The sequence below is a fragment of the Salvelinus alpinus genome, chromosome 13 (assembly GCF_045679555.1).
Source record: "Salvelinus alpinus chromosome 13, SLU_Salpinus.1, whole genome shotgun sequence".
NCBI classification, from domain to species: domain Eukaryota; kingdom Metazoa; phylum Chordata; class Actinopteri; order Salmoniformes; family Salmonidae; genus Salvelinus; species Salvelinus alpinus.
In genome coordinates, this window is record NC_092098.1 from 30,211,452 (window position 1) to 30,235,379 (window position 23,928).

The window sequence follows — 23,928 nt, forward strand, 5'->3', positions numbered from 1 at the left end:
GTGCAGGTCTACAATTTTATCCCTGATGTCCTTACACAGCTCTCTGGTCTTGGCCATTGTGGAGAGGTTGGAATCTGTTTGATTGAGTGTGTGGACAGGTGTCTTTTATACAGGTAACGAGTTCAAACAGGTGCAGTTAATACAGGTAATGAGTGGAGAACAGGAGGGCTTCTTAAAGAAAAACTAACAGGTCTGTGAGAGCCGGAATTCTTACTGGTTGGTAGGTGATCAAATACTTATGTCATGCAATAAAATGCAAATTAATTATTTAAAAATCATACAATGTGATTTTCTGGATTTTTGTTTTAGATTCCGTCTCTCACAGTTGAAGTGTACCTATGATAAAAATTACAGACCTCTACATGCTTTGTAAGTAGGAAAACCTGCAAAATCGGCAGTGTATCAAATACTTGTTCTCCCCACTGTATGTACTGAAAATGTAGGCTATGGAACAAAGATAAATTATATAAAGATAGTAAAAAGCTCTGGAGGACCTTAAATTACATTTATGCAGAAATGCTAACTCAGCTCCATCCTCATCATAACCAAACCCTTTGATATTGCCAACCACTTTATAAACGTGTTTGTTGACAAGATGAGCAAATTTAGGGAATCTTATGAGTCAGAAATTGATGTTCATATGATAAGGAAGATATACAAAACATTGCAGAGAGCATATCCAACTGACAATCTCTTAGAATTTTTTTTAACTATTAAAAAGAACTGATGTTGGCACAAGATGGAGGGAAAGTTGGAGCATAACTAACAAAATTACAGTTAACGAAAATTGATGCTAACGTGTAGAATTTATTATACAAGAGACAACATTTACTAATTCTACAGCACAACGTCAGAGTCATGTCTTAAGTGTAAAACTAATAATGACTCAATAATCCATGCTTTCTGGGAATGCTAGAAAGTCCAGATGTTGTAAGCAGAGCTAGAAAGTCCAGATGTTGTAGGCAGAGCTAGAAAGTCAAGATGTTGTAAGCAGAGCTAGAAAGTCCAGATGTTGTAGGCAGAGCTAGAAAGTCCAGATGTTGTAGGCAGAGCTAGAAAGTCCGATGTTGTAGGCAGAGCTAGAAAGTCCAGATGTTGTAGGCAGAGCTAGAAAGTCCAGATGTTGTAGGCAGAGCTAGAAAGTCCAGATGTTGTAGGCAGAGCTAGAAAGTCCAGATGTTGTAGGCAGAGCTAGAAAGTCCGATGTTGTAGGCAGAGCTAGAAAGTCCAGATGTTGTAGGCAGAGCTAGAAAGTCCAGATGTTGTAGGCAGAGCTAGAAAGTCCAGATGTTGTAGGCAGAGCTAGAAAGTCCAGATGTTGTAGGCAGAGCTAGAAAGTCCAGATGTTGTAGGCAGAGCTAGAAAGTTGGCTGTCAGAAGTATTACTTTTAATCTGCCTGTCTGCATATTTCAAGTCTAATGACCTTCCACTGACCTTGAATAAAGCATGTGTGTCTATGTATACTGATGACTCAGTAGAGTACAGGTCGACTGAAACAGTAAAATAAATAACTGACACCCTTAACATAGCGCTCCAGTCAGTTTTAGAACGGGTAACTAGAAATAGGCTGGTGCTAAATATAAAAGAAAACTCAAAGCATAATATTTGGGAAAAAATCACTTGCTAAACCCTAAACCTCATCTGGATCCATTATTGAATATGTGCCTATTGAGCAAGTTGAAGAGACTAAACTTCTGGGTGTCACCCTAGATAGCAAGCTATCATGGTCAAAACATATAGACTCAATGGTTACTAAAATGGGAAGAGGTCTGTCCATGATAAGGCGTTGCTCTACTTTCTTGATATCTCAGTCAATCAGACAGGTACTACAGGCCTTAGTTTTGTCTCACCTGGACTACTGTCCAGTTGTGTGGTCAGGTGCGGCAAAGAAGGACATAGACAAATTGCAGTTGGTCCAAAACAGAGCAACGTATTGCACTTAGATGTACACGGAGGGCTAATGTCAATGACATGCATGTCATTCTCTCCTGGCTCAAAGTTGAGGAGAGATTGTCTGCATCACTATTGGTCTTTGTGCGAGGTGTTGATGTGTTGAAGCTACCAAGCTGTCTGTTCAAGCAGTTGGCACATAGTTCGGACACTCATCGGTACCACACAAGACATGCAACCAGAGGTCTCTTCACAGTCCCCAGGTCCAGAACAGAGGCTGGGAAACACACAGTATTAAATAGAGCCATGACTAAATGGAACTCTCTGCCACTCCAGGTAACTCAAGCTAGCAATAAAAACAGATTTTTTTTAAATAGATAAAAGAACACGGCACAACAGGGATTGTGAAGAGACACACAGATATTTCTATGCATTTTGTATTGTATTTGCATTGCATTATGTATGTGATACGTAGTTGGGATATGACTGTGACGTGGTTGTCTCGTCTGGCTATCTTAAGAAGAATGTATTAGCTGTGGGTTGCTCTGGATGGGAGCACCTGCTGAATGGCTAAATTGTAATGTAAATGTAGTGCTATGTATGTATATTATGTATTTGATTTGTTGTGTTGTTTCCTGTTTGGACCCCAGGAAGAGTATACGTTGCCTCGGCAGCAGCTAATTGGGGATCCTAATAAATACTAAATATGGCAAATAGGGAATGGGCCATTGGGCATTGTCGCCCTGCCATGTGCTCGCTGCACTGTTGTGTGCTGCCAGACTCCGGCGGTGCAGTCAAGTTCAAATATGCTACAACATCGTTTGGACATCACGATGTCGTCACAATAGACGATGGATGTCAATCATTGTCGATAGACGATGCAATCATAAAATCGCCCAGCCCTACAATAAAGTATTTATCAGCAAATTGCCCCCTGACCTTTTCTGGACGATGAGGTTGATATTCCTGAGGGCCACATACTGGACCTCTGGCTCCCCAGAGAGAAGGGTGACCAGCGGGGGGGACAGCTTCTTCAGCAGGGTGTTGTAGTAGTCCAACTCCTTGGGCAGCAGTTCCAGGAACTTCATCAGCACCTTGACAGCCGACAGCACCACCGCCGAGTTGGCGTGGGAGAGACGGGGCGTGACCCGCTCGCAGATGCTGGGAGAGAAAGAGAAGGACAGACATGTTTATTACAAAGTCATTAAAAGTTGACAACACCAAAATAGGTGAATGTATGCACAAACGCAGCAGCTGGTAAAGTTTTAGTCCACAGGAATTATTATGGAGATTTATCACAACACCCAGCAACTAACATTCAAAAGTTATCACATAAAAAATATAAAAACTTGGATGTGTATTGCAAATATGTTACTCTGACAACTAAGTCAGCGTTCAGTTTAGTTTCTATGAAAAAAATTGAAAATCCTAAAAGTCTTCAGAATGATAACTGAACGTACCTCTGGGCCTCGCGCTCGTCTTTGGGGTTGTAGTTGGACAGGCAGTCCAGGATGAAGATCTGGCCCCACTCTGTGCACTCGTTGAGGGCTGTCAGCAGCTTGTTGATGTTCTGTGGGTTGAGGTCCAGCAGGTTGCTGTTGGGGTGGGACTCACTAATCTCAGACAGAGCTGCCACCGCGTTGGCCACCACCTGGAGGTCCAGACACAGTGGCCAGTGATTAGGAAAACATGATGTACTCTGTCTTGTCTTGTCTAGCATGGTAGAGCAAAGCCTTTCATAGGAGAAAAAGTTTGAATCATGACTAACTCTGTTGAAACAGGTCTTGGAGGCTGTTTTTAAATTACCCCAGGCCCCAGAAGGAAGTGTATAAGTAAATAAAAAGTCCGAAAATTTCACCTGACATGTACATAGTCTGGGCTGTGCCTAGGGTCCTAGTGCCAGCCAAACCTACCATGGGGTTGGAGTCGGCAATGAGATCCCTGAGGGAGTCCAGGAAACCCTGGTCCTCCACCATCTGGGCGTTGATGTCGTGGAGCTTTGCCACGCACACTGCTGCTGTCTTTCTCACGTATGGGTCCTCGTCCTTCAGACACTTCCTCAGCGGCTCACACAGGTACTCTGTAATCTTGTCCACGCGGATGCAGCCCATGGTGCGCACGGCCAGGGCACGGATCAGGGGGTTAGGGTCCTCACAGTCCTGAGGGAGAGAGAGGTAAGATATCTATGGGTAGGGAAGTGCAGTATTGTAATGGCTAGGCTGTGTTAAAAGCCGATGTAAGTGGAAAACCATGTATAAAAGGCCTTGCCTTGACAAAGCTGTTGACAGCCATGATGGCCATGTCGGGCTGGCTCTTGGCGTAGTTCATCAGGTACAGGTAGACCAGCTTTTTCAGCTCCAGGTTGTCAGTCTGCATGCAGTTCACCACATCTGGAAAGAGGGAGCTAAAGGACAGAGGGATAGGACATCACCAATGTTTGCTCATCACTATAACTCACAATATTTTGACAGAGAGGCAATTATAACTCTACATATCAAGTCAGAACATTTTTCATTCAAATATTTTGATCTCTCTTTAATAATAGAGATTATCAGAGATAACTTTCTAACTATAAACAAGTAGGCAGTCTCTTTTACGTTAAAGTAAAAGTAATTGCTGAACAATGTTTGGAGAGCAGAAGTCATTAGGCAATGTCAGTGGGATGTATAGGTCAACACACAGAACTGTCAAAGGATGTAATCAGGTGTACTGTACCTGACATCCTTGCCCACAGTCATAGCCGCAATGACCTTCTTCACTGCCTCCTTCCTCTTCTCTTTCTTCTCATTGTTCAGCTCTGCCTTCAGCTCAAAGATCTCCCCTGTAACAGGATACATGCAACGTTAGTGACAGTCCAGTGTGAAAACAGAATGATGCTCTCATCCAGCAACACTGGTAGAGCTGTCAGTTCAGTTGTCAATTTTATCATGAACAGTTCAGCCTTTAGTGGTAATTTCATACATTCTGTGTCTGTGAGGAGAGTAGGAGACAATCTATTTCCCTCAAGAGTTATGTTGCACTGTTTAATATTATCCACACCAACCTAATGATAGTTGTGCACTCTTGATCAAGGGGGTGATGTGTCATTGAAGAAGACAATACCAAGAATCGTTGTAAGACTCACCTTTTTTATTTGTTGTAAAATATTTTGAGTCAGTCATTGTAGATGTTCTTCAAATCTATTACAGGGAAATATCCAGCATTAGAGGACACAGGACAGGACACATATAACAGGCCTAAGTGATGTAGTAATAAAAAATATATTAAAAAAATAGTCAAACGTTTTTGTTTTTTTACTCAAACCACCTGCGGACTGGATTGGACCCCTACGCGTGTTTGACGTGACACCCCTGGCCTAGAGGCTACGACGACACATTGCTAATAATTATAGTTATTTTTAATCTTGGATTCTAAATATGTTTTATACAGTTCAATGAGACATTAGAACCAAAGCACAAATATTACAGCATTCAATGACAAACAACAGCTGGATGTCACGACAGCAGCAATCAGCATCACTTTCACCGGCTAACGTTAGCTACGTTAGGAAGGCAGTTTAATGCCTTTTATAATAGAGAAAAAACAGGTTGGTCAATAGACTAGCTATTATAAATACAACAAGCTTAAACTAACAACAGAGCCAAGTTGACCCCATTATCTTAACACCAGTGGAGGAGGGAAAATATCTGTCATATTAAGCTATATCATTAGCTGGCTAGGGATGTGAGGCCTCGGTACTTTCAGATAGCTAGTTAGCATTAACGTAAAGCCCATTGAATTGAATTAACGTAAAACATCTAAATTACAAATGGAAAGGTACAGACTTGTTTTTAGGTAATTTCAATAAGAAAATACGTCACTAGGGTGAGTGACGTTATTCCACAATTTGAAAGATGTTTTTCCTCCTTGATTACCGCAAAGGGATAGCTAGCCGTGGAAAGACAGCACTCCCGAAAAAACAAAATGAGTGAAGGGCGTCGGAACCAGAAAGGCGTAACACCGGAGTTCATTTCCACCGGAAATAGCCGAACTATCTTTACAGGGGGGAAAGGAGTAGTTCAAAGAAACACGAAAACCAGAACACCAGCTTGTAACGTTTGAATTAAATACATGAGGGTAGCTAGGTATGCGTCTTTATGATTAGTCTGTCCCATTTTCATCAGTGGAAATTGATGCAGCTAGCTATTTATATTTGTTGAACTTGTGCAGTATAAAGTGGTACTACTAAGCAAACTAACTTCACTTGCAGTCTCTGTAGCTAACTTGGCTAGCTATTTAGGTAATTGAGCCTTTTGCCAAACGTGTTTGAAGTCACCAGGCATGGCAGAACGTGGTGCACATTTGACAACAGCAGCTGCAGATGATAGACCGTCGATATTCGAGGTCTTGGCACAGGACTCCCTGATGGGTGCAGTCAGACCCGCTTTGCGACACGCAGTGAAGGTTCGACGACATTTTCTCACCCATGTCATTTTTGCTACATCTGTAGACACCTGATGTGTATTTATTACGCCGAGTCTGTTGCATAACTTTTCGTTTTGCAACCGAATCAGTTTACTCCAAACGGTAAACATTTCGCAACAAAACGTGTTTATATTGGACAAATTCAGGTAGGTCCTTCCCCGTTTCGTTCTTAAACGGTTAATTGTTTCCGAAGTAATACGTAATAAATACACTCCAGGAAGAAACTATATAAACCATGTTTATCCAACAACGGTTGATTATTTGAAACGTCTGGAACAAAATCCTGCACACATGCTCATATATTTGTGCAGGAGAACGCTGGCCCATCAAGGTATCCGTCTAGACTACATAATTGGCATTATGATGTTGGATCACTTGATGTGTTAAATAGTTTGTATTCAACCTTGTATGGCCTTTTTAATATGTGGTGTCCATATACTGACTTTGCTGCACTGACATTGCTGTGTGATTCAAGTTTGATATAAGTTTGATATAATGCAACTTCCTTCTCTCAACTATTACCTCAGGTTCTGGCTGAGTCTAACCCCTCTCGCTACGGATTCCTCTGGCGGAGATTTGACGAGATTCACGGTGTTCTGGATGTATTGCTGCAGCACCATTTTCTGTCACGGACTAGCGCCTCATTCTCTGAGAACTTTTACAGCCTAAAGCGCGTGGCTGCTTCTGGTCGCGAGCGGCCAGCTCACCTGGGTCTGCGTGGGAAACACCACTGGTGCTCACTGATCCTGCTTGCCCTCGTTCCTTACTTGAGGGCCAAGCTGGAACAGGTACTGGCCAAGCAGAGGGATGAGGACGATTTTTCCATCCGCCTGCCACAGACGCCCTTGCAGAGGATGTACAGGGCCTTCCTGGCAGCCTACCCCTATGTCAGCATGGGCTGGGACAGCTGGGTGTTCTGCCAGCAGCTGTTGTATGTGTTTGGCCGAGCCAAGACCCACTCACCATTTCTGTGGCTGGCAGGTGTCAGGCTGGCTCACCTCACAGGACATGACATCACAAATATGGACCTCAAACCAGCCTCACCTTCCACGGCCATCGGCTCAAGGTAAGAATGAAATTGGGATATCCTGTCTCAAGGGACCCTGAGTTCAAAGAGTTTAATCACTTTTAAAAGCATTTAGCCTATAAGCATACTTCCCTGTAAGTTGTTATTTCTTCCCTTCCCAGTGTTGGTGAGAGGCTGCGGAGGCTGACGTCGACAGTGGTGGGGGGTGTGGCTCTGTCCCTCTCCACTAGTCTTTCCTTGGGAGTGTTTTTCCTGCAGTTCCTCGAGTGGTGGTACTCCTCAGAGAACCAGAGCACCATCAAGACCCTGACCTCCCTCCCCACACCACCCCCTCCCATCCACCTCCAGAACCAACAACCACTGACCAGACACAGCAAAGTATGTCCACTCTGCTGCAAGGTCCGCACCAATGATACCGTCCTCTCCACCTCTGGTTTTGTCTTCTGTTACCGCTGTATTTATGTCTACATCAAAGCCAACCAGAGGTGTCCGATGACTGGGTACCCCACTGAACTTCAGCATCTCATCAAGATTTACTCACCAGAGAGCTAGGGAGAATCTTATTTCCATTCCAATGAAGGACTTTGACAATCATGTCACAATGACAATTTATACTGTAATTGATGTTAGTTGACTATATCCCTTATGACCATTTGTAAATAATTTAAAGCACTAACATATCCCTAGCCGTCATAATAGTTTAAATGCCCAGTGCAGATATTTTTCTCAATATCAACTTTTTTCTATATTTACAATTTAGGTCAGCTATGCTGGCCTATGGAGTCCCTTGGGAAACCCAACTACCGAAACATCCAATGATGGGATTTATCAATAAATTATGTGGGCTCCCGAAAGGACTGATCTCCATAATATATAAACAACTTTTGGAAAGCTCATTCTGAGCTAGCCATTAAAGTATAGTCCACAGATTGAATTGAATCTGAACTATGCTTTAACAGGAACAGAATATGGAAATATTACCTTGGCATCCTGTAATCTGAACCATCAACTTATACATTTTAAGTTTGTTCACACACTGTATTTAACACCAACTGTTCATGTGTCCCCTAAATCAGGTAGATGCATTAATTCATATGATGTGGGAGTTAAATGCTTCTGGGGGAAAGTTACAAAATAAATTTTTAAGTGCATGAATTTAAATATTCAATGCTTTCCATCTATGTTAACGATTATAGCCCCTTGAATCTCTCAATCAGAGAAGATTACTGCTGGCAGGCAGGACTGCTGAAAAAAGAAAATCTCTAACATAGCAACAACCATTTGACTGTTTGAATACTAATTTAACCAGTGAATGCAGTTCCTATTATAACAGAATTATTGACAGCGAGAATGAATTGTGCTAATCAAGGCACAATTGAGGCCTGGACAAATATATACTGAACCAAAATATAAACACAACGTGTAAAGTGTTGATCCCATGGTTCATGAGCTGAAACAAAAGATCCCAGAATTTTTTCATGTGCACAAAAAGCTTATTTCTCTCAAATTTGGTGCACACATTTGTTTACATCCCTGTTAGTGAGTGTTTCTCCTTTGCCAAGTTAATCCATCCACCTGATAGGTGTGGTATATCAAGTTGATAAAACAGCATAAACATTACACAGGTGTGTGTTGGGGACATTAAAAGGCCGCTCTAAAATGTACAGTTTTGCAACACAAAACAATGCCACAGATGTCTCAAGTTTTGAGGGAACGTGCAATTGGTGTGCTGACTGCAGAAATGTCCACCAGAGCTGTTGCCAGAGAATTGAATGTTCATTTTTCTACCATAAGCTGCCTCCGACATAATTTTTGAGAGTTTGGCAGTGCATCCAATAGGCTTGGGCTATACAGGGCATTTGGAAATAGCCATGGGATGGTTTTTCAGTACTGCCAATAACGTTGACACTATTTTAAGTTGTTCAATAAATGTTAATATTTGTAACTACTTTAAGTAAATACGTGCAGTCAACTTGTAAAATAATGTGACAGGTGAAATGAACACGATCTGCTTTATTTCCTAATTGTTTTTTGCTTCGAGTGATCAACACGGTTTTCCAACACAGAAAATAAATTTGTGCAACACATTTGGCAGAAAATAGATTCATTTTCATCAGATGACAACAGAAGTACAAAGCTATTTGGCTGGCAGCCACACAAGTAAATTAGCTTACAATGAAAAAGCAATGTCTTTTTTGAAAAAATGGTGCATGGCCATCATATTTCCAATGTTTAATCATAGAAAGAATGTAGCCAGCTACATTTCCTAATGTTTTGCTTAAAGTTAATCTTGCATTTTACCTGAGAAAAGTAGGCTAGCTACACCGAGAAAAGTAGCTACACATTGTCAGAGTGCTGTCTGTTGATTGAATGCCCGTTCGTGAATTCTCATCCGAGTGGAGAAGTGCAACTGAAGCACAAAATGAGTCTGATGCAGAAATTACAATAAGAAGCATTTTAGATCTGCGTTTACAAAACGCAGTAAGAGACTTCTTATGCATTTTGTATTTTTCTCTGCGGTAACGTGACCCCTAAGTTTAACTTGCTAGTTATCTAAGTAAATTACTCAATAAGGTGACGGGGCATCATATTGTGTAAGCTTTATGTCGTGCTATAGAAGTCAAAGCCCTTTGGATGAGTTATCGATACACCTGCCACTGCTATCTTTTGATTTCCTTGGGTTTTCGTCCCTTCTGCGCCTCCCCAATCTTCTTTGAGCACAGCAGGCAGGCCCGTTGCCCTAGCGAATCCAGACTCGACACGGGTGTAGGCATGCTGCTTCAGAGCCAGTACCTTTCTTCCTTCAGACAAGTATGCCTCAAAACTTTGTTATTTTTCACAATGTCTCTCGTTCACATTCGCTTGTAAATGTCCAAACTCACCAAAAATTACATTCGGTAGCTCCTAATGATATATGTATAACTTTATGAGCTGGATTTGCCTGTCTTTGCAATTAGTTCATTTTCATTTGCACTTTTTAGCATATTTAGCTAGCAGCCTCCATGGAAATTCTCTATTACTTGTGCTCATTTTGTTAGAATTCTGGCAAGACGCCCTATGATCTTTTTAGCGGTTTTAATTTTGGCGGTACAGTATCTGTATTCCCAGTCGTGAAATCCATAGATTACGGCCTAATGAATTTTTCAATTGACTGATTTCCTCATATGAACTGTAATTTAGTAAAATCTTTGAAATTGTTGCATGTTCTTCATTTCATTAGCATAGGTTCAGAAGATGATTCTATATGCCTGTTGGTTTTCTCATTAGGATAAAAACCAGGAACTTGATTTCGGACATTACTGTAAAATAAACTGTTTATAGACACATTTTACAAGATAAACATCTAACCACTTGTCCATTGTTGAAGCAAGACCTACTGGCAGCTTTGTCAAAATAAAAACACCCAGTTAGTCTCCTCCCCATTGCTACTACAAAGACGTTGTAATAAACTACAAGAAATAGTGGGTTGGAGCGTTGTCCTTCCTGGTGTTCTATTGGCTATCATTTGAGACAATTCATTACTTGACAAATTAGTGCAATGATTAAACAGCTGTAAATGTTGTTTAATTTAACAAGCCAGGAGTGGACAATCACAATCCCTATGGTAATATCATTTTAAGGAGAATGTAGCCCATCACACAGATTATCCATTATATTGACCAGATACTCAAGTGGCCTCTATGAAAATAAATGTCTTCAAAAATGGAAGGCAGTCGGGAGGAGGCAAGATCAGGTGGGACCATTCTAGCCAATGAGAGAGCAGATACGTGTGTGAACAACTGTAAAGTGTTTTTAAAGTTGCCAGGATGTATAAAGAGTTTTTAAAGTTGCCAGGATGTCATGTGCCCTACTTATATCAGTACACTCGTAACAACGTAAACATTACGAAATGTCTATTCCAGCAAATAAGCCATACATTTTTTTGTTAAGTAAATTCGACACTCATTGACCTCCATACAAAAACTCCTCGCATGGTGAGCGGGGAAAAAACACTACCAGCTGGAGAAGGCAGATTTTGGGCCTAGTTATCCCTCTCGCTTCGCCACTTCTTCTGTCCATTTGGCTGTTTTTATACACTACTGGTCAAACGTTTTATAACACCTACTCATTCAAGGGTTTTTCTTTATTTGTACTATTTTCTACATTGTAGAATAATATTGAAGACATCAAAACTATGAAATAACACATATGTAATCATGTAGTAACCAAAAAAGTGGTTAACAAATCAAAATCTATTTTACATTTCAGATTCTTCAAATAGCCACCCTTTGCCTTGATGACAGCTTTGCACACTCTTGGCATTCTCCCAACCAGATTCACTTGGAATGCTTTTCCAACAGTCTTGAAGGAGTTCCCACATATGCTGACCACTTGTTGGCTGCTTTTCCTTCACTCTGTGGTCCGACTCATCCCAAACCATCTCAATTTGGTTGAGGTCGGGGGATTGTGGAGGCCAGGTCATCTAATACAGCACTCCATCACTCTTCTTCTTGGAAAAATACCCCTTACACAGCCTTGAGGTGTGTTGGGTCATTGTCCTGTTGAAAAACAAATGATAGTCCCATTAATCCCAAACCAGATGGGATGGCATATTGCTGCAGAATGCTGTGGTAGCCATGCTGTCTAAGTGTGCCTTGAATTCTAAATAAATCACAGTGTCACCAGCAAAGCACCATCACACCTCCTTCTCCATGCTTCACGGTGGGATATACACATGCAGTGATCATCCTTTCACCCACACCGTGTCTTACAAAGACACGGCGGTTGGAACCAAAAATCTCTAATTTGGGCTCTAGACCAATGGACAAATTTCCACTGGTCTAATGTCCATTGCTCGTGTTTCTTGGCCCAAGCAAGTCTCTTCTTATTGGTGTCCTTTAGTAGTGGTTTCTTTGCAGCAATTTGACCATGAAGGCCTGATTCACGGTCTCTGAACAGTTGATGTTGAAATGTCACTGTTACTTTAACTCTGTGAAGCATTTATTTGGGCTGCAATTTCTGAGGCTGGTAACTCTAATGAACTTATCCTCTGCAGCAGAGGTAACTCTGGGTCTTCCATTCCTGTAGCGGTCCTCATGAGAGCCAGTTTCATCATAGCGCTTGATGGTTTTTGCGACTGCACTTAAATAAACTTTTGAAGTTCTTGAAATGTTCCAGATTTGACTGACCTTCATGTTCTAAAGTAATGATGGACTGTCATTTCTCTTTGCTTATTTGAGCTGTTCTTTCCATAATATGGACTTGGTCTTTTACCAAGTAGGACTATCTTCTGTATACCCCCCTACCTTGTCACAACATAACTGATTGGCTCAAACGCATTAAGGAAAGAAATTCCACAAATTAACTTTTAAGGCGGCACACCTGTTAATTGAAATGCATTTCAGGTGACTACCTCATGAAGCTGGTTGAGAGAATGCCAAGAGTGCAAAGCTGTCAAGGCAAAGGGTGGCTATTTGCAGAATCTCAAATATAAAATATATTTAGATTTGTTTAACACTTTTTTGGGTTACTACATGATTCCATGTGTTATTTCATAGTTTTTATGTCTTCACTATTATTCTACAATGTAGAAAATAGTACAAATAAGGAAAAACCCTTGAATGAGCAGGTGTTCTAAAACTTTTCACCAGTAGTGTATATCACAGGTGTGTACCATCTGGCCCTCTTGAGACATGCAAGTGTAACCCTTAGGAAATGAGCAATCCATGTATCAGATAGGCATGGCCTGTCTTAACTTGAAGGATCTGGGAATTGGCTCATCTGTATAACTTGTAAACTAGTGCTGTTTACACAGGCAGCCAATTCAGATATATTGCCAATTATTTGCAAATCTGATATCTCTGATCTTTTCCCCAATGTGTAAACACCAAAAAAAAGCACATGGCATCTGATATTTTGACTACCAATTTATACCGCCTTGACTGTGAGAATTGGGCTGCTTGTGTAAACAGCCCTCCATATGTGGATGTGAATCCTGATCCTCCATGCGCTACTTCAAGGACTACATCAGTGTGAATGCGCAAATCTGACATGGGTCACAGGTAAAACAGTGTGGACAGAAAATAACATTATATTTCGGTTCTTATGGTGGCTGTGTAAACATAGCCTAGGTCTTCACAAGATATAATCAGCTCATAATACAGACAAGTAAGCAGAGAGTAGGGCATGGAAACATCAACAAACTAAGATGCCTTTATTTCACATGTTAATTGATAAGATTGAAGAATTGCAGACACCTGACAGACAAGACTCTATTATCTTAATTTCTAAACAATTTTTTCCTTCAAGCAGACATAAATCGTATTTATTTAAGAGAATGGAACGGTTGACTATTTACATTCCTCATACATTGCTTACCACTCAAACCAACCAATAAAGCTAAATATTCAATAAGCGTTTTGAGCAATACTTGGCTCCTTGCATATACAATATACACTGCTCAAAAAAATAAAGGGAACACTTAAACAACACAATGTAACTCCAAGTCAATCACACTTCTGTGAAATCAAACTGTCCACTTAGGAAGCAACACTGATTGACAATAAATTTCACATGCTGTTGTGCAAATGGAATAGACAAAAGGTGGAAATTATAGGCAATTAGCAAGACACCCCCAATAAAGGAGTGGTCCTGCTGCTGGGTTGTTGCCCTCCTACGGCCTCCTCCACGTCTCCTGATGTACTGGCCTGTCTCCTGGTAGCGCCTCCATGCTCTGGACACTACGCTGACAGACACAGCAAACCTTCTTGCCACAGCTCGCATTGATGTGCCATCCTGGATGAGCTGCACTACCTGAGACACTTGTGTGGGTTGTAGACTCCGTCTCATGCTACCACTAGAGTGAAAGCACCGCCAGCATTCAAAAGTGACCAAAACATCAGCCAGGAAGCATAGGAACTGAGAAGTGGTCTGTGGTCACCACCTGCAGAACCACTCCTTTATTGGGGGTGTCTTGCTAATTGCCTATAATTTCCACCTTTTGTCTATTCCATTTGCACAACAGCATGTGAAATGTATTGTCAATCAGTGTTGCTTCCTAAGTGGACAGTTTGATTTCACAGAAGTGTGATTGACTTGGAGTTACATTGTGTTGTTTAAGTGTTCCCTTTATTTTTTTGAGCAGTGTATTTAGCAACCCTCATTTTAATCCTAGTCGACACTGTTCCATGAAAAGTCATGGTGAAAAGAACAGTATGCACCCCCTCTGCTGCAAGAATCCTATAGTAAATATGTTCATACACAAGTATAAAAATGTCACTGTTTGGAATAGAACAGAAGCAAGCACTGTGCTATTCTTGGCACATAAAACAGGTAATTTCATATGTTTTGAGCTTGCCAATGTCATAGTAAAGAAAATATAATGGATATAAAAGTGGATAGGCATTTCATGTAGCAATTCTATTTGCAAATGTTTATGCTGTCTCGTTATATAAGCCAATGTGAGTTCACTAAACTATACTTTGCTGAGCATATGAATTGTAACTACAATATTAATTTGCTGTGTGGGCAGGTAGGATTTTATTTTACCATTCATCTCTCTCTGTGGGTCTAACCCCAAGAAGTTCTGGAAAACAGTTAAAGACCTGGAGAATAAACCCTCCTCCTCACAGCTGCCCATGTCCCTTAATGTTGATGATGTGGTTGTTACTGTCATGAAGCATGTGGCTGAGCCCTTTAATCACCACTTCATTAAGTCAGGATTCCTATTTGACTCACCATGCCTCTTTGCCCGGCCAACATTTCCTCATCTCCCACCCCTTCTAATGTGACTATCCCCAATGCTTCTCCCTCTTTTCCCCTGCCCCGCTACAAAGTTTCTCCTTGCAGGCAGTCACTGAGTCCGAGGTGCTAAAGGACCTCCTGAAACTTGACCCCCAAAAAACATCTGGGTCAGATGGTTTAGACCCTTTCTTCTTCAAGGTTGCTGCCCCTATCATCGCCAAGCCTATCTCCAACCTTTTTAACCCGTCTCTCATTTCTGGGAAGGTAGCCACGGTTCGTACTTTATTTAAAAGGGGGAGATCAAGCTGATCCTAACTGTTATAGGCCTATTTCTATTTTGACCCGTTTATCAAAAGTGTTGGAAAAACTTGTCAATAATCAACTGACTGGCTTTCTTGATGTCTATAGTATTCTCTCTGGTATGCAATCTGGTTTCCGCTCAGGTTATGGATGTGTCACAGAAAACCTAAAAAGGTCCTCAATGTCGTCACCATTGCCCTTGATTCTAAGCAATGTTCTGCTGCTATTTTTATTGACTTGGCCAAAGCTTTTGATATGGTAGACCATTCCATTCTTGTGGGCCGGCTAAGGAGTATTGGTGTCTTTGGCCTGGTTTGCTAACTACCTCTCTCAAAAGGGTGCAGTGTATAAAGTCAGAACATCTGCTGTCTCAGCCACTGCCTGTCACCAAGGGAGTACCCCAAGGCTCAATCCTAGGCCCCATGCTCTTCTCAATTTACATCAACAACATAGCTCAGGCAGTAGGAAGCGCTCTCATACATTTATATGCAGATGATAGTCTTACACTCAGCTGGCCCCTCCCCGGATTTTGTGTTAAATGCTCCACAACAAAGCTTTTTTAGTGTCCAACAAGCTTTCTCTACCCTTAACCTTGTTCTGAACACCTCCAAAACATAGGTCATGTGGTTTGATAAGAAGAATGCCCCTCTCCCCACAGATGTGATTACTACCTCTGAGGGTTTAGAGCTTGAGGTAGTCACCTCATACAAGTACTTGGGAGTATGTCTAGACGGTACACTGTCCTCTCAGCACATATCAAAGCTGCAAGCTAAAGTTAAATCTAGACTTGGTTTCCTGTATCGTAATCACTCTTTCACCCCAGCTGCCAAACTAACCCTGATTCAGATAACCATCCAAGCCACGCTAGATTACGGAGACATAATTTATAGATCGGCAGGTAAGGGTGCTCTCGAGCGGCTAGATGTTCTTTACCATTCGGCCATCAGATTTGCCTCCAATGCTCCTTATAGGACACATCACTGCACTCTATACTCCTCTGTAAACTGGTCATCTCTATATACCCGACTCAAGACCCACTGGTTGATGCTTATTTATAAAACCCTCTTAGGCCTCACTCCCCCCTATCTGAGATCTACTGCAGCCCTCATCCTCCACATACAACACCCATTCTGCCAGTCACATTCTGTTAAAGGTCCCCAAAGCACACACATCCCTGGGTCCCTCTTTTCAGTTCGCTGCAGCTAGTGACTGGAACAAGCTGCAACAAACACTCAAACTGGACAGTTTTATCTCAATCTCTTCATTCAAAGACTCAATCATGGACACTCTTACTGACAGTTGTGGCTGCTTTGCGTGATGTATTGTTGTCTCTACATTCTTGCCCTTTGTGCCATTGTCTGTGCCCAATAATGTCTTTACCATGTTGTTGTCATCATGTTGTGTTGCTACAATGCTGTGTTGTCATCTGTTGCTGCCTTGCTATGTTGTTGTCTTAGGTCTCTCTTTATGTAGTGTTGTGTTGTCTCGTCGTGATGTGTTTTGCCCTATATATATATATAGATTTTTTTTTATCTCATCCCCGCAGGAGGCCTTTTGCCTTTTGGTAGGCCGTCATTGTAAATAAGAATGTGTTCTTAACTGACTTGCCTAGTTAAATAAAAAATAAATAAAATAAAACTAAATTAACTCATGAGATTACAAGTCTTAACGCTGAGGCACTATCTTTGACACCATAGAGTAGCCTAAGAACTGACGTACAGTTTATAGGCCTGGGTGGGCTTTCTTTAAAATACGAATTATAATGCAGATTAAATGAACATTCTCCCCAAAGCATGTCTGCACACACAGCATGTGTGCTCCTATTACTGTCACCTACGGCAATACACTCCCCTCCGTATGTATTTGGACAGTGAAGCTAACATTTAAAATCTGTCTCTATACTCCAGCATTTTGGATATGAGATCAAATGTTTAATGTGAGGCGACAGCACAGAATGACCCTTAAATAAAAGGTGAATCTTCATACATGTTTTACTGTTAAGAAATAAATGAAAGCACTTGATATATCTAGTCTCCGCATTTGAAGAAGTCCTAAGTATATTGGACAAATTCACTTAGTGTATTAAAGTAGTCAAAAGTTTAGTATTTGGTCCTATAATCCTAGCACACAATGACTACATCAAGTTTGTGATTCGTTTTGTGTGTGTGTTGTGGGTTGTTTTGCCCAATAGAAAGAAATTCAAGTCATTCAGTTCCAAAGTGAGTAGATACAGTAAAATGTAATCTAACAAATCTATATTAATCCTGATAATGCCCTGATTAAGAATCGTGAAAAATGACAAGTGAAATACCGTTCAGAGGCTACAACAAAACATGCTAACATGTATGGTCATCATTATGATCCGTATCATAGTAGCATCCACGTTAATGTAAAACTGTTCAGAAACACCCATTGTTATTTACAATAAAAAAGGTCACTCCAAAATTAAAATACATTAATCAGTTCCTATTGGGCAAAACATAATCGAAAACACAACTAAAACAAACTACAAATGTATCCAACAAGTTTGTAGTCACAAGCATGATGGTATCATTGAGTGTAGGAATATGGGACAAAATACTAAACTTTTTAATACACAAAGTGAATTTGTCCAAATACTTGACTTTTTCAAATGGGGGGAATAGATAACGTGCTTTCATTTCTAAAACAGTAAAAACTATATGAAAATACCCTAGAATAAAAGGTGACAGACATTCTGTAGTCTCATGAAACACTTGATCTCAAATCCAAATCCAAAATGCTGGAGAATAAAGCAGCCCTCCATTCACTTTCAAATAGACTGAACAAAAATATAAACGCTACATAAGTGTTGGTCCCATGTCTCATGAGCTGAAATTAAAGATCCCAGAACTGTTCCATACAACACAAAAAAAACATCTAAAATGGTGTGCACAAATTTGTTAACATCCCTGTTAGTGAGCATTTCTCCTTTGCCAAATTAATCCAGCCACCTGACAGGTGTGGCATGTCAAGAAGCAGATTAAACAGCATGGTCATTACACAGGTGCACCTTGTGCTGGGGCCAATAAAAGGCCATTCTAAAATGTGCAGTTTTGTCACAACACAATGCCACAGATGTCTAAAGTTGAGGGAGCATGCAATTGGCATGCTGACTGCAAGAATGTCCCCCAGAGCTGTTGCCAGAAAATGTAATGTTCATTTCCCTACAATAAGCCGCCTCCAACGTTTTAGATAATTTGGCAGTACATTCAACCAGCCTCACAACCGCAGACCACGTGTAACCACGCCAGCCCAGGACCTCCAAATATGGCTTCCTCACCTGCGGGATCGTCTGAGACCAGCCACCCGGACAGCTGCACAACAGAAGAATTTCTGCACAAACTGTCAGAAACCGTCTCAGGGAAGCTCATCTGCGTGTTCGTCGTCCTCACCAGGGTCTTGACCTGACTGCAGTTCTGCGTCGTAACCGACTTCAGTGAGCAAATGCTCACTTCCGATGGCCACTGGTACACTGGAGAAGTGTGCTCTTCACAGATGAATCCTGGTTTCAACTGTACTGTGCAGAAGGCAGACTGAGTATGGCATCAAGTGGGCAAGCGGTTTGCTTATGTCAACGTTGTGAACAGAGCCCCATGGTGGTGGTGGGGTTATGGTATGGGCAGGCATAAGCTACGGACGTCGAACACAACTGCATTTTATCGATGCCAATTTCAATGAACAGAGATACCGTGACGAGATCCTGAGGCCCATTGTCTTGCCATTCATTCGCCGCCATCACCTCATGTTTCAGCATGATAATGCATGGCTCCATGCCACAAGGACCTGTGCACAATTCCTGAAGCTGAAAATGTCCCAGCTCTTCCTTGGCCTACATGCTCAATGTCACCCATTGAGCATGTTCGGGATGCTATGGATCGACGTATAAGACTGTGTTCCAGTTCCCGCCAATATCCAGCAACTTCACACAGCCATTGAAGAGTGAAACCCTTGTGGTCCCGTGTGGCTCAGTTGGTAGAGCATGGCGCTTGCAACGCCAGGGTTGTGGGTTCATTCCCCACGGGGGGACCAAGATGAATATGTATGAACTTTCCAATTTGTAAGTCGCTCTGGATAAGAGCGTCTGCTAAATGACTTAAATGTAAATGTAAACAACATTACACAGGCAACAATCAACAGCCCGATCAACTCTATGCGTATCTGTGACCAACAGATGCATCTCCGTATTCCCAGTCATGTGAAATCCATAGATTTGGGCCTAATGAATTTATTTCAATTGACTGATTTCCTTTTATGAATTGTAACTTTGAAATTGTTGCATGTTGTGTTTATATTTTTTGTTCAGTGTACATTACACGCTGTTTGGTGCAGCATGAACACCTTCAAAAATAAATGGACTTTTGTTTCCACCTGCTTCTGCCTCAGCTTACAACTCTGGTCTCAGTGTTGATCATAGCCTGACAACAATAACAGCCTTGTGAGAACAAGTTAAGCACATGTGATGGTTGACACCACTTCCTTCATGAAATGTGGAGATGGCACAAATCAACAACTAACAAAATAGCCCTTAAAATAATCTTTAAAAATAGAATCAATACATCAGATCCTACATCTCTCACAGAGACAAAATACTATTTTCCAAATCAAACAAACATACTATGAACTTTGACCTCCATAATTTAGTAGAGCTGAGAATTCCTTAAACTTCCCACATATTAAGTGGAGTTTTGGGGCTCTCTGCCAAAAAAACTTTAAGGAAGACATTAACAATGAACAGGCTAGAGGCTGAATAGGAAAGGGTGCTTGATAAATAGGGGATAAGGAAATCCTTAATCCTACCACTTATTCAGTGGAATTTTGGTGCTTCTCAACAATGTGAGAAGGCATTGACAGTGGACAGGAAGAGCACAGAGAGAAGAGCTAAAGAGATCACACTGCCTGTAAGCCTCTCTCGCACCCATCCAGCAGCACCTTAATTTTGTGCAGTTCCTCGATCTCCTGGTGGTGGCGCTCTGTCTTGTGGCTCACCAGCGAGCGGTAGAAGTGGATGGTGAATACCACAAAGATAACCCCCACCGGCACCATGATGATGGTGGAGGCCAGGGCTGCCTGCCAGCCACTGTGCCCTGGCGGAGGGGTGGGCTTGGGTGGCAGGGCAGGGCTGCTACAGTTCAGCTTGGATAGTGCCAGCTCTGCGGCAGCCACCGCCACCTGGTTGGCGGAACTAGAGTCCACGGGCAGGAACTTGATCCAGCAGAGCAGCACTACCTCTGCCAGGAAAAGCAGGATGCCCAGGGCAGTGGAGAAGCCCCAGGCCAGCTCAATGTAGTGGTGCATGCGCTCGTGGGGTGACTCGCTGACTGAGTTGAGGTTGTGGATATTGCTGACTGCCTCCACGTTGGGTAGGATGCAGGTGCTGATGAGCAGGGCGAGCAGGTGCACGGCCACCAGCACCGTAGTACACACGCTAAAGGCAATGAGGAGCATTCGCGGGTAGTTGTACTGGATCTCCAACTGGACCTCCACCATTGCCACCTAGCACAACACATAACACCATTACTATCACAGTCCACAGTGAGAAGGAAAGCAACTTAATTTTCAGACTGGTTAAAATGCTATTAATAGCAGCAGGGGAGTGAGTGCGTTTTTTCCCCGTCTTGGTTTATCAGAAAAATGTCTGTCTCCAGGGATACAGTGTACAGGCTGTCAGGGAAATTGAGTTTAAAAACAACTTTGAAGGGATTAGCCCTGCTATTATCCCTGAAAAACAGTGCGGTGACTCACCATAGCGAAGCCAGAGAGCAGGGCAGAGGTGCGGCTGGAGGCTTTCAGTTTGGCCCGGCTCAAGTAGAGCTTCCTCCAAGACAGCGCCTGCACAGAGTGGTGGTTGGAGGTGACCAGCTCCAGGTAGCTGCGGCGCACCCAGTCCCTGTAGTCCATCCCTCCACCCTCGGGCATCCGCTCAAAGCCCCCCGGGGCTGGGGAGCCCTTGGGCACGTTCAGCTCACTGCTCATGGCAACTAGCGGATAAGAAGGGATGAAAATGTTAAAGGAAATAACACAAAAAGAGAATGATTTTAGATTTTCCCAGATTTCATGTTTATCATCGGTGGGCCAATTTGACAGTGTGGTCCAACATTGTAACATTATAGCTGAATTCTTGAGACATATCTGAACCTAGGCTACTCACATGGCTGGGCTTCGCTTGTTTTATGAGTGGCTTTCATCACCTATCTACAGTTGAGAGCAAAAAAAATAAAAATACTTAGCAGTGAGTGCTTGAAAGTATTGATTGTGCCATAATACCAGCTGTAGCAACAAGTGCCAGGGTTACATCCTTGTTAGCTAAGAATGTAACTCCAGTGTTAGACATATATACTAGAATCGTGGTTCCCAACCATGGGTACTAGGACCCCTGGGGGAGTAGGACTATTCACAGGGGGCACTTAAGACCATAGGGTTACTGGTCAAATGCACAGGGGAGTACTTATGGGGTACTACGGGCAGAGAAAAATTCAGTAGATGGTACTGTAAGCAAAAAAGTGATCCAGTGCATCCCAAACGTGCTCAACGGGTGACCTGTCTGGTGTGTATGCAGGCCATGTACGAACTGGGACATTTTCAGCTTCCAAGAATTGTGTACAGGGCCTTGACAATGCATGGCCCCATGTCGCATGCTGAAACAAGAGGTGATGGTGGTGGATGAATGGCTCTCGTCATGGTATCTCTGTGCATTCAAATTGCGTTCATTGTCCGTAGCTTATGCCTACCCATACCATAACCCCACCATGGGGCCCTGTTCACAACGTTGACATCAGCAAACCGCTTGCCCACACAACACCATACAGGCTGTCTGCCATCTGCCTGGTAAAGTTGAAACCGGGATTCATCCTTGAAGAGCGCACATCTCCAGCTTGCCAGTGGCCATCGAAGGTGAGCATTTGTCCACTGAAGTCGTTTACAAAGCCGAACTGCAGCCAGGCCAAGACCCTGGTTAGGCCGACGAGCATGCAGATAAGCTTCCCTGAGAGTTGAGCAGAAATTCTTCGGTTGTGCAAACCCAGTTTCATCAGCTGTCCAGGTGGCTGGTCTCAGACGATCCCACGGGTTAAGCAGCCCGATTTGTGGAGATCCTGGGCTGGCGTGGTTACTCGTGGTTGTAAGGCCGGTTGGACGAACTGCCAAATTCTCTAAAACGAGGCAGCTTACGGAAAACAAATTAACATTCAATTCTCTGGTAGACATTCCTGCAGTTGGCATGCCAATTGCACGCTACCGCAAAACTTGAGACATGTGGCATTGTTGTGACAAAACGGCACATTTTACATGTTGCGTATAAATTTGAGTGTAGATATGGCTACATCCTTGTCAGGGAAATTCAACCGGATACGACCTTGATGCCTACGTCGGTAAATTTACAACTTGGTCAAATTATGAATAACTAATTAATTTTGTGCATGATACTCAGGGATCCTGCATTACGATCTTGCCAAATGACGTCACTGGCTAGCGTTCTACTCCAGTCACAATGTAACTGAGAATAGTTTGAGCGATAATTACAGAAGCTCATTCGCATCCCTCAGTCAAGGAAGTTTTTTTTGCTAAATTAAAATGTCAATGTTTCAACAAAAAAAACGTATGAATGTATCGCAATCGACAGCGTTGTGCAACGTAGGAGCTATATATATTTTTTAAATCCAGCAGGCTAGGTAAATATCTCGCGCTTACGTTAGTTAACTAGATAGCTAACGTTACCTGGTTAGTAAACAATATTCAACCAAGCGTGGAATGTCAACTAACTAGCAAACAAGTCGCCTGAAAAGGAAAATAAATGCAACCAAGTGTCATCATCAAATGTTTATTTCCTTAGTCATTCCAGCGTCCATCAATCCAAATTTTCGCTACGGCTACTTAGAAAATAAAAGACGATGCGACTTCCTGGCACTCTGGCTAGCATCGCGTTGGCGATGTTATGGGCAAGCTCAGTAGACAGCTACACGATTGACAAATTTGACCTTTTTGCCAATACGTCATTTGACTTATTAATGCAACCACAAACCTTGACGTACTTCGGTGATTATTAAAGGGTGATGAACCCCTTGCAGTACGGTAACTTGCTGAGAGACTTCACTGCTATCTTTCCTTCACCGTACGGAGCATTCTGGTCACGTGACATCTGCATCCCATGATGAGAATATGGCTACAATTAACAAAGTGGAGCCATATAAACAATAAGGAGTTTCAACTATACCACCTCAATAACCCAAATTGTGATCCTCACATACAATGAATGAGACTACAGGTTACATGTGTTTTCTACTCAATCTATGAATTACAATAATTGTAATTGCTCTGGATTAAAGTTTGATAAATCAGTAGGTCTTCAGTATGTGGGCTGGCGCTGGTTCTCAAGGTATTGCTGACCTCGTTCAGTTTGGACACAGTCACCAATTTGATTGAATTCAAAATGGTTCTCTCAAAAGGAGGAGGCTGGCATTGCAGGTGCTAGTAAAAACAGTTTGAATAACAAAATTATTACAACCTT

The 23,928-nt window shown here is 42.2% G+C and overlaps 3 protein-coding genes across 11 annotated transcripts in view; 1 reads left to right on the top strand and 2 right to left on the bottom strand.

Annotated features, from left to right (window-relative positions):
- ap2b1 (adaptor related protein complex 2 subunit beta 1) overlaps nt 1-5,883 on the bottom strand; it is an 87,455-nt gene extending 81,572 nt beyond the window's left edge. For 2 of the 3 annotated variants that reach the window (XM_071340029.1, XM_071340027.1), the window contains exons 1-7: nt 5,716-5,859; nt 5,016-5,070; nt 4,607-4,712; nt 4,160-4,295; nt 3,805-4,050; nt 3,352-3,542; nt 2,831-3,052 (exon numbers count right to left, since the gene is read on the bottom strand). In XM_071340029.1, the coding sequence (XP_071196130.1) occupies nt 2,831-3,052; nt 3,352-3,542; nt 3,805-4,050; nt 4,160-4,295; nt 4,607-4,712; nt 5,016-5,052 (938 nt within the window). In that variant the 5' untranslated portion in view covers nt 5,053-5,070; nt 5,716-5,859. Of the gene's footprint in view, nt 1-2,830; nt 3,053-3,351; nt 3,543-3,804; nt 4,051-4,159; nt 4,296-4,606; nt 4,713-5,015; nt 5,071-5,715 lie in introns of all 3 variants that reach the window. The other variant, XM_071340028.1, reaches the window with a different exon arrangement.
- Nucleotides 5,884-5,890: 7 nt separating this feature from the next.
- pex12 (peroxisomal biogenesis factor 12) lies at nt 5,891-11,212 on the top strand. The gene is made up of 3 exons (XM_071340039.1): nt 5,891-6,334; nt 6,883-7,421; nt 7,544-11,212. Exons 1-3 carry the CDS (start codon nt 6,212-6,214, stop codon nt 7,932-7,934), a joined length of 1,053 nt encoding a protein of 350 aa, XP_071196140.1. The 5' UTR covers nt 5,891-6,211; the 3' UTR covers nt 7,935-11,212.
- A 103-nt stretch (nt 11,213-11,315) lies between these two features.
- On the bottom strand, nt 11,316-23,881 carry LOC139538072 (protein orai-2-like). Of its 7 annotated transcripts, none has more exons than XM_071340032.1 (4): nt 22,160-23,881; nt 21,168-21,403; nt 20,355-20,918; nt 11,316-11,920 (listed from the first exon to the last, which is right to left on the bottom strand). In XM_071340032.1, the coding sequence occupies exons 1-4, from the start codon at nt 22,641-22,643 to the stop codon at nt 11,888-11,890; spliced, it is 1,317 nt and encodes a 438-aa protein (XP_071196133.1). In that variant the 5' UTR covers nt 22,644-23,881; the 3' UTR covers nt 11,316-11,887. The 7 variants fall into 7 exon arrangements, with proteins under 7 accessions (XP_071196133.1, XP_071196136.1, XP_071196135.1 ...); XM_071340035.1 differs by lacking the exon at nt 11,316-11,920 and adding an exon at nt 21,574-21,617 and having other exon boundaries at nt 13,561-20,918; nt 23,453-23,881; XM_071340034.1 differs by lacking the exon at nt 11,316-11,920 and adding an exon at nt 21,574-21,617 and having other exon boundaries at nt 13,561-20,918; nt 23,443-23,881.
- Nucleotides 23,882-23,928: the final 47 nt, after the last annotated feature.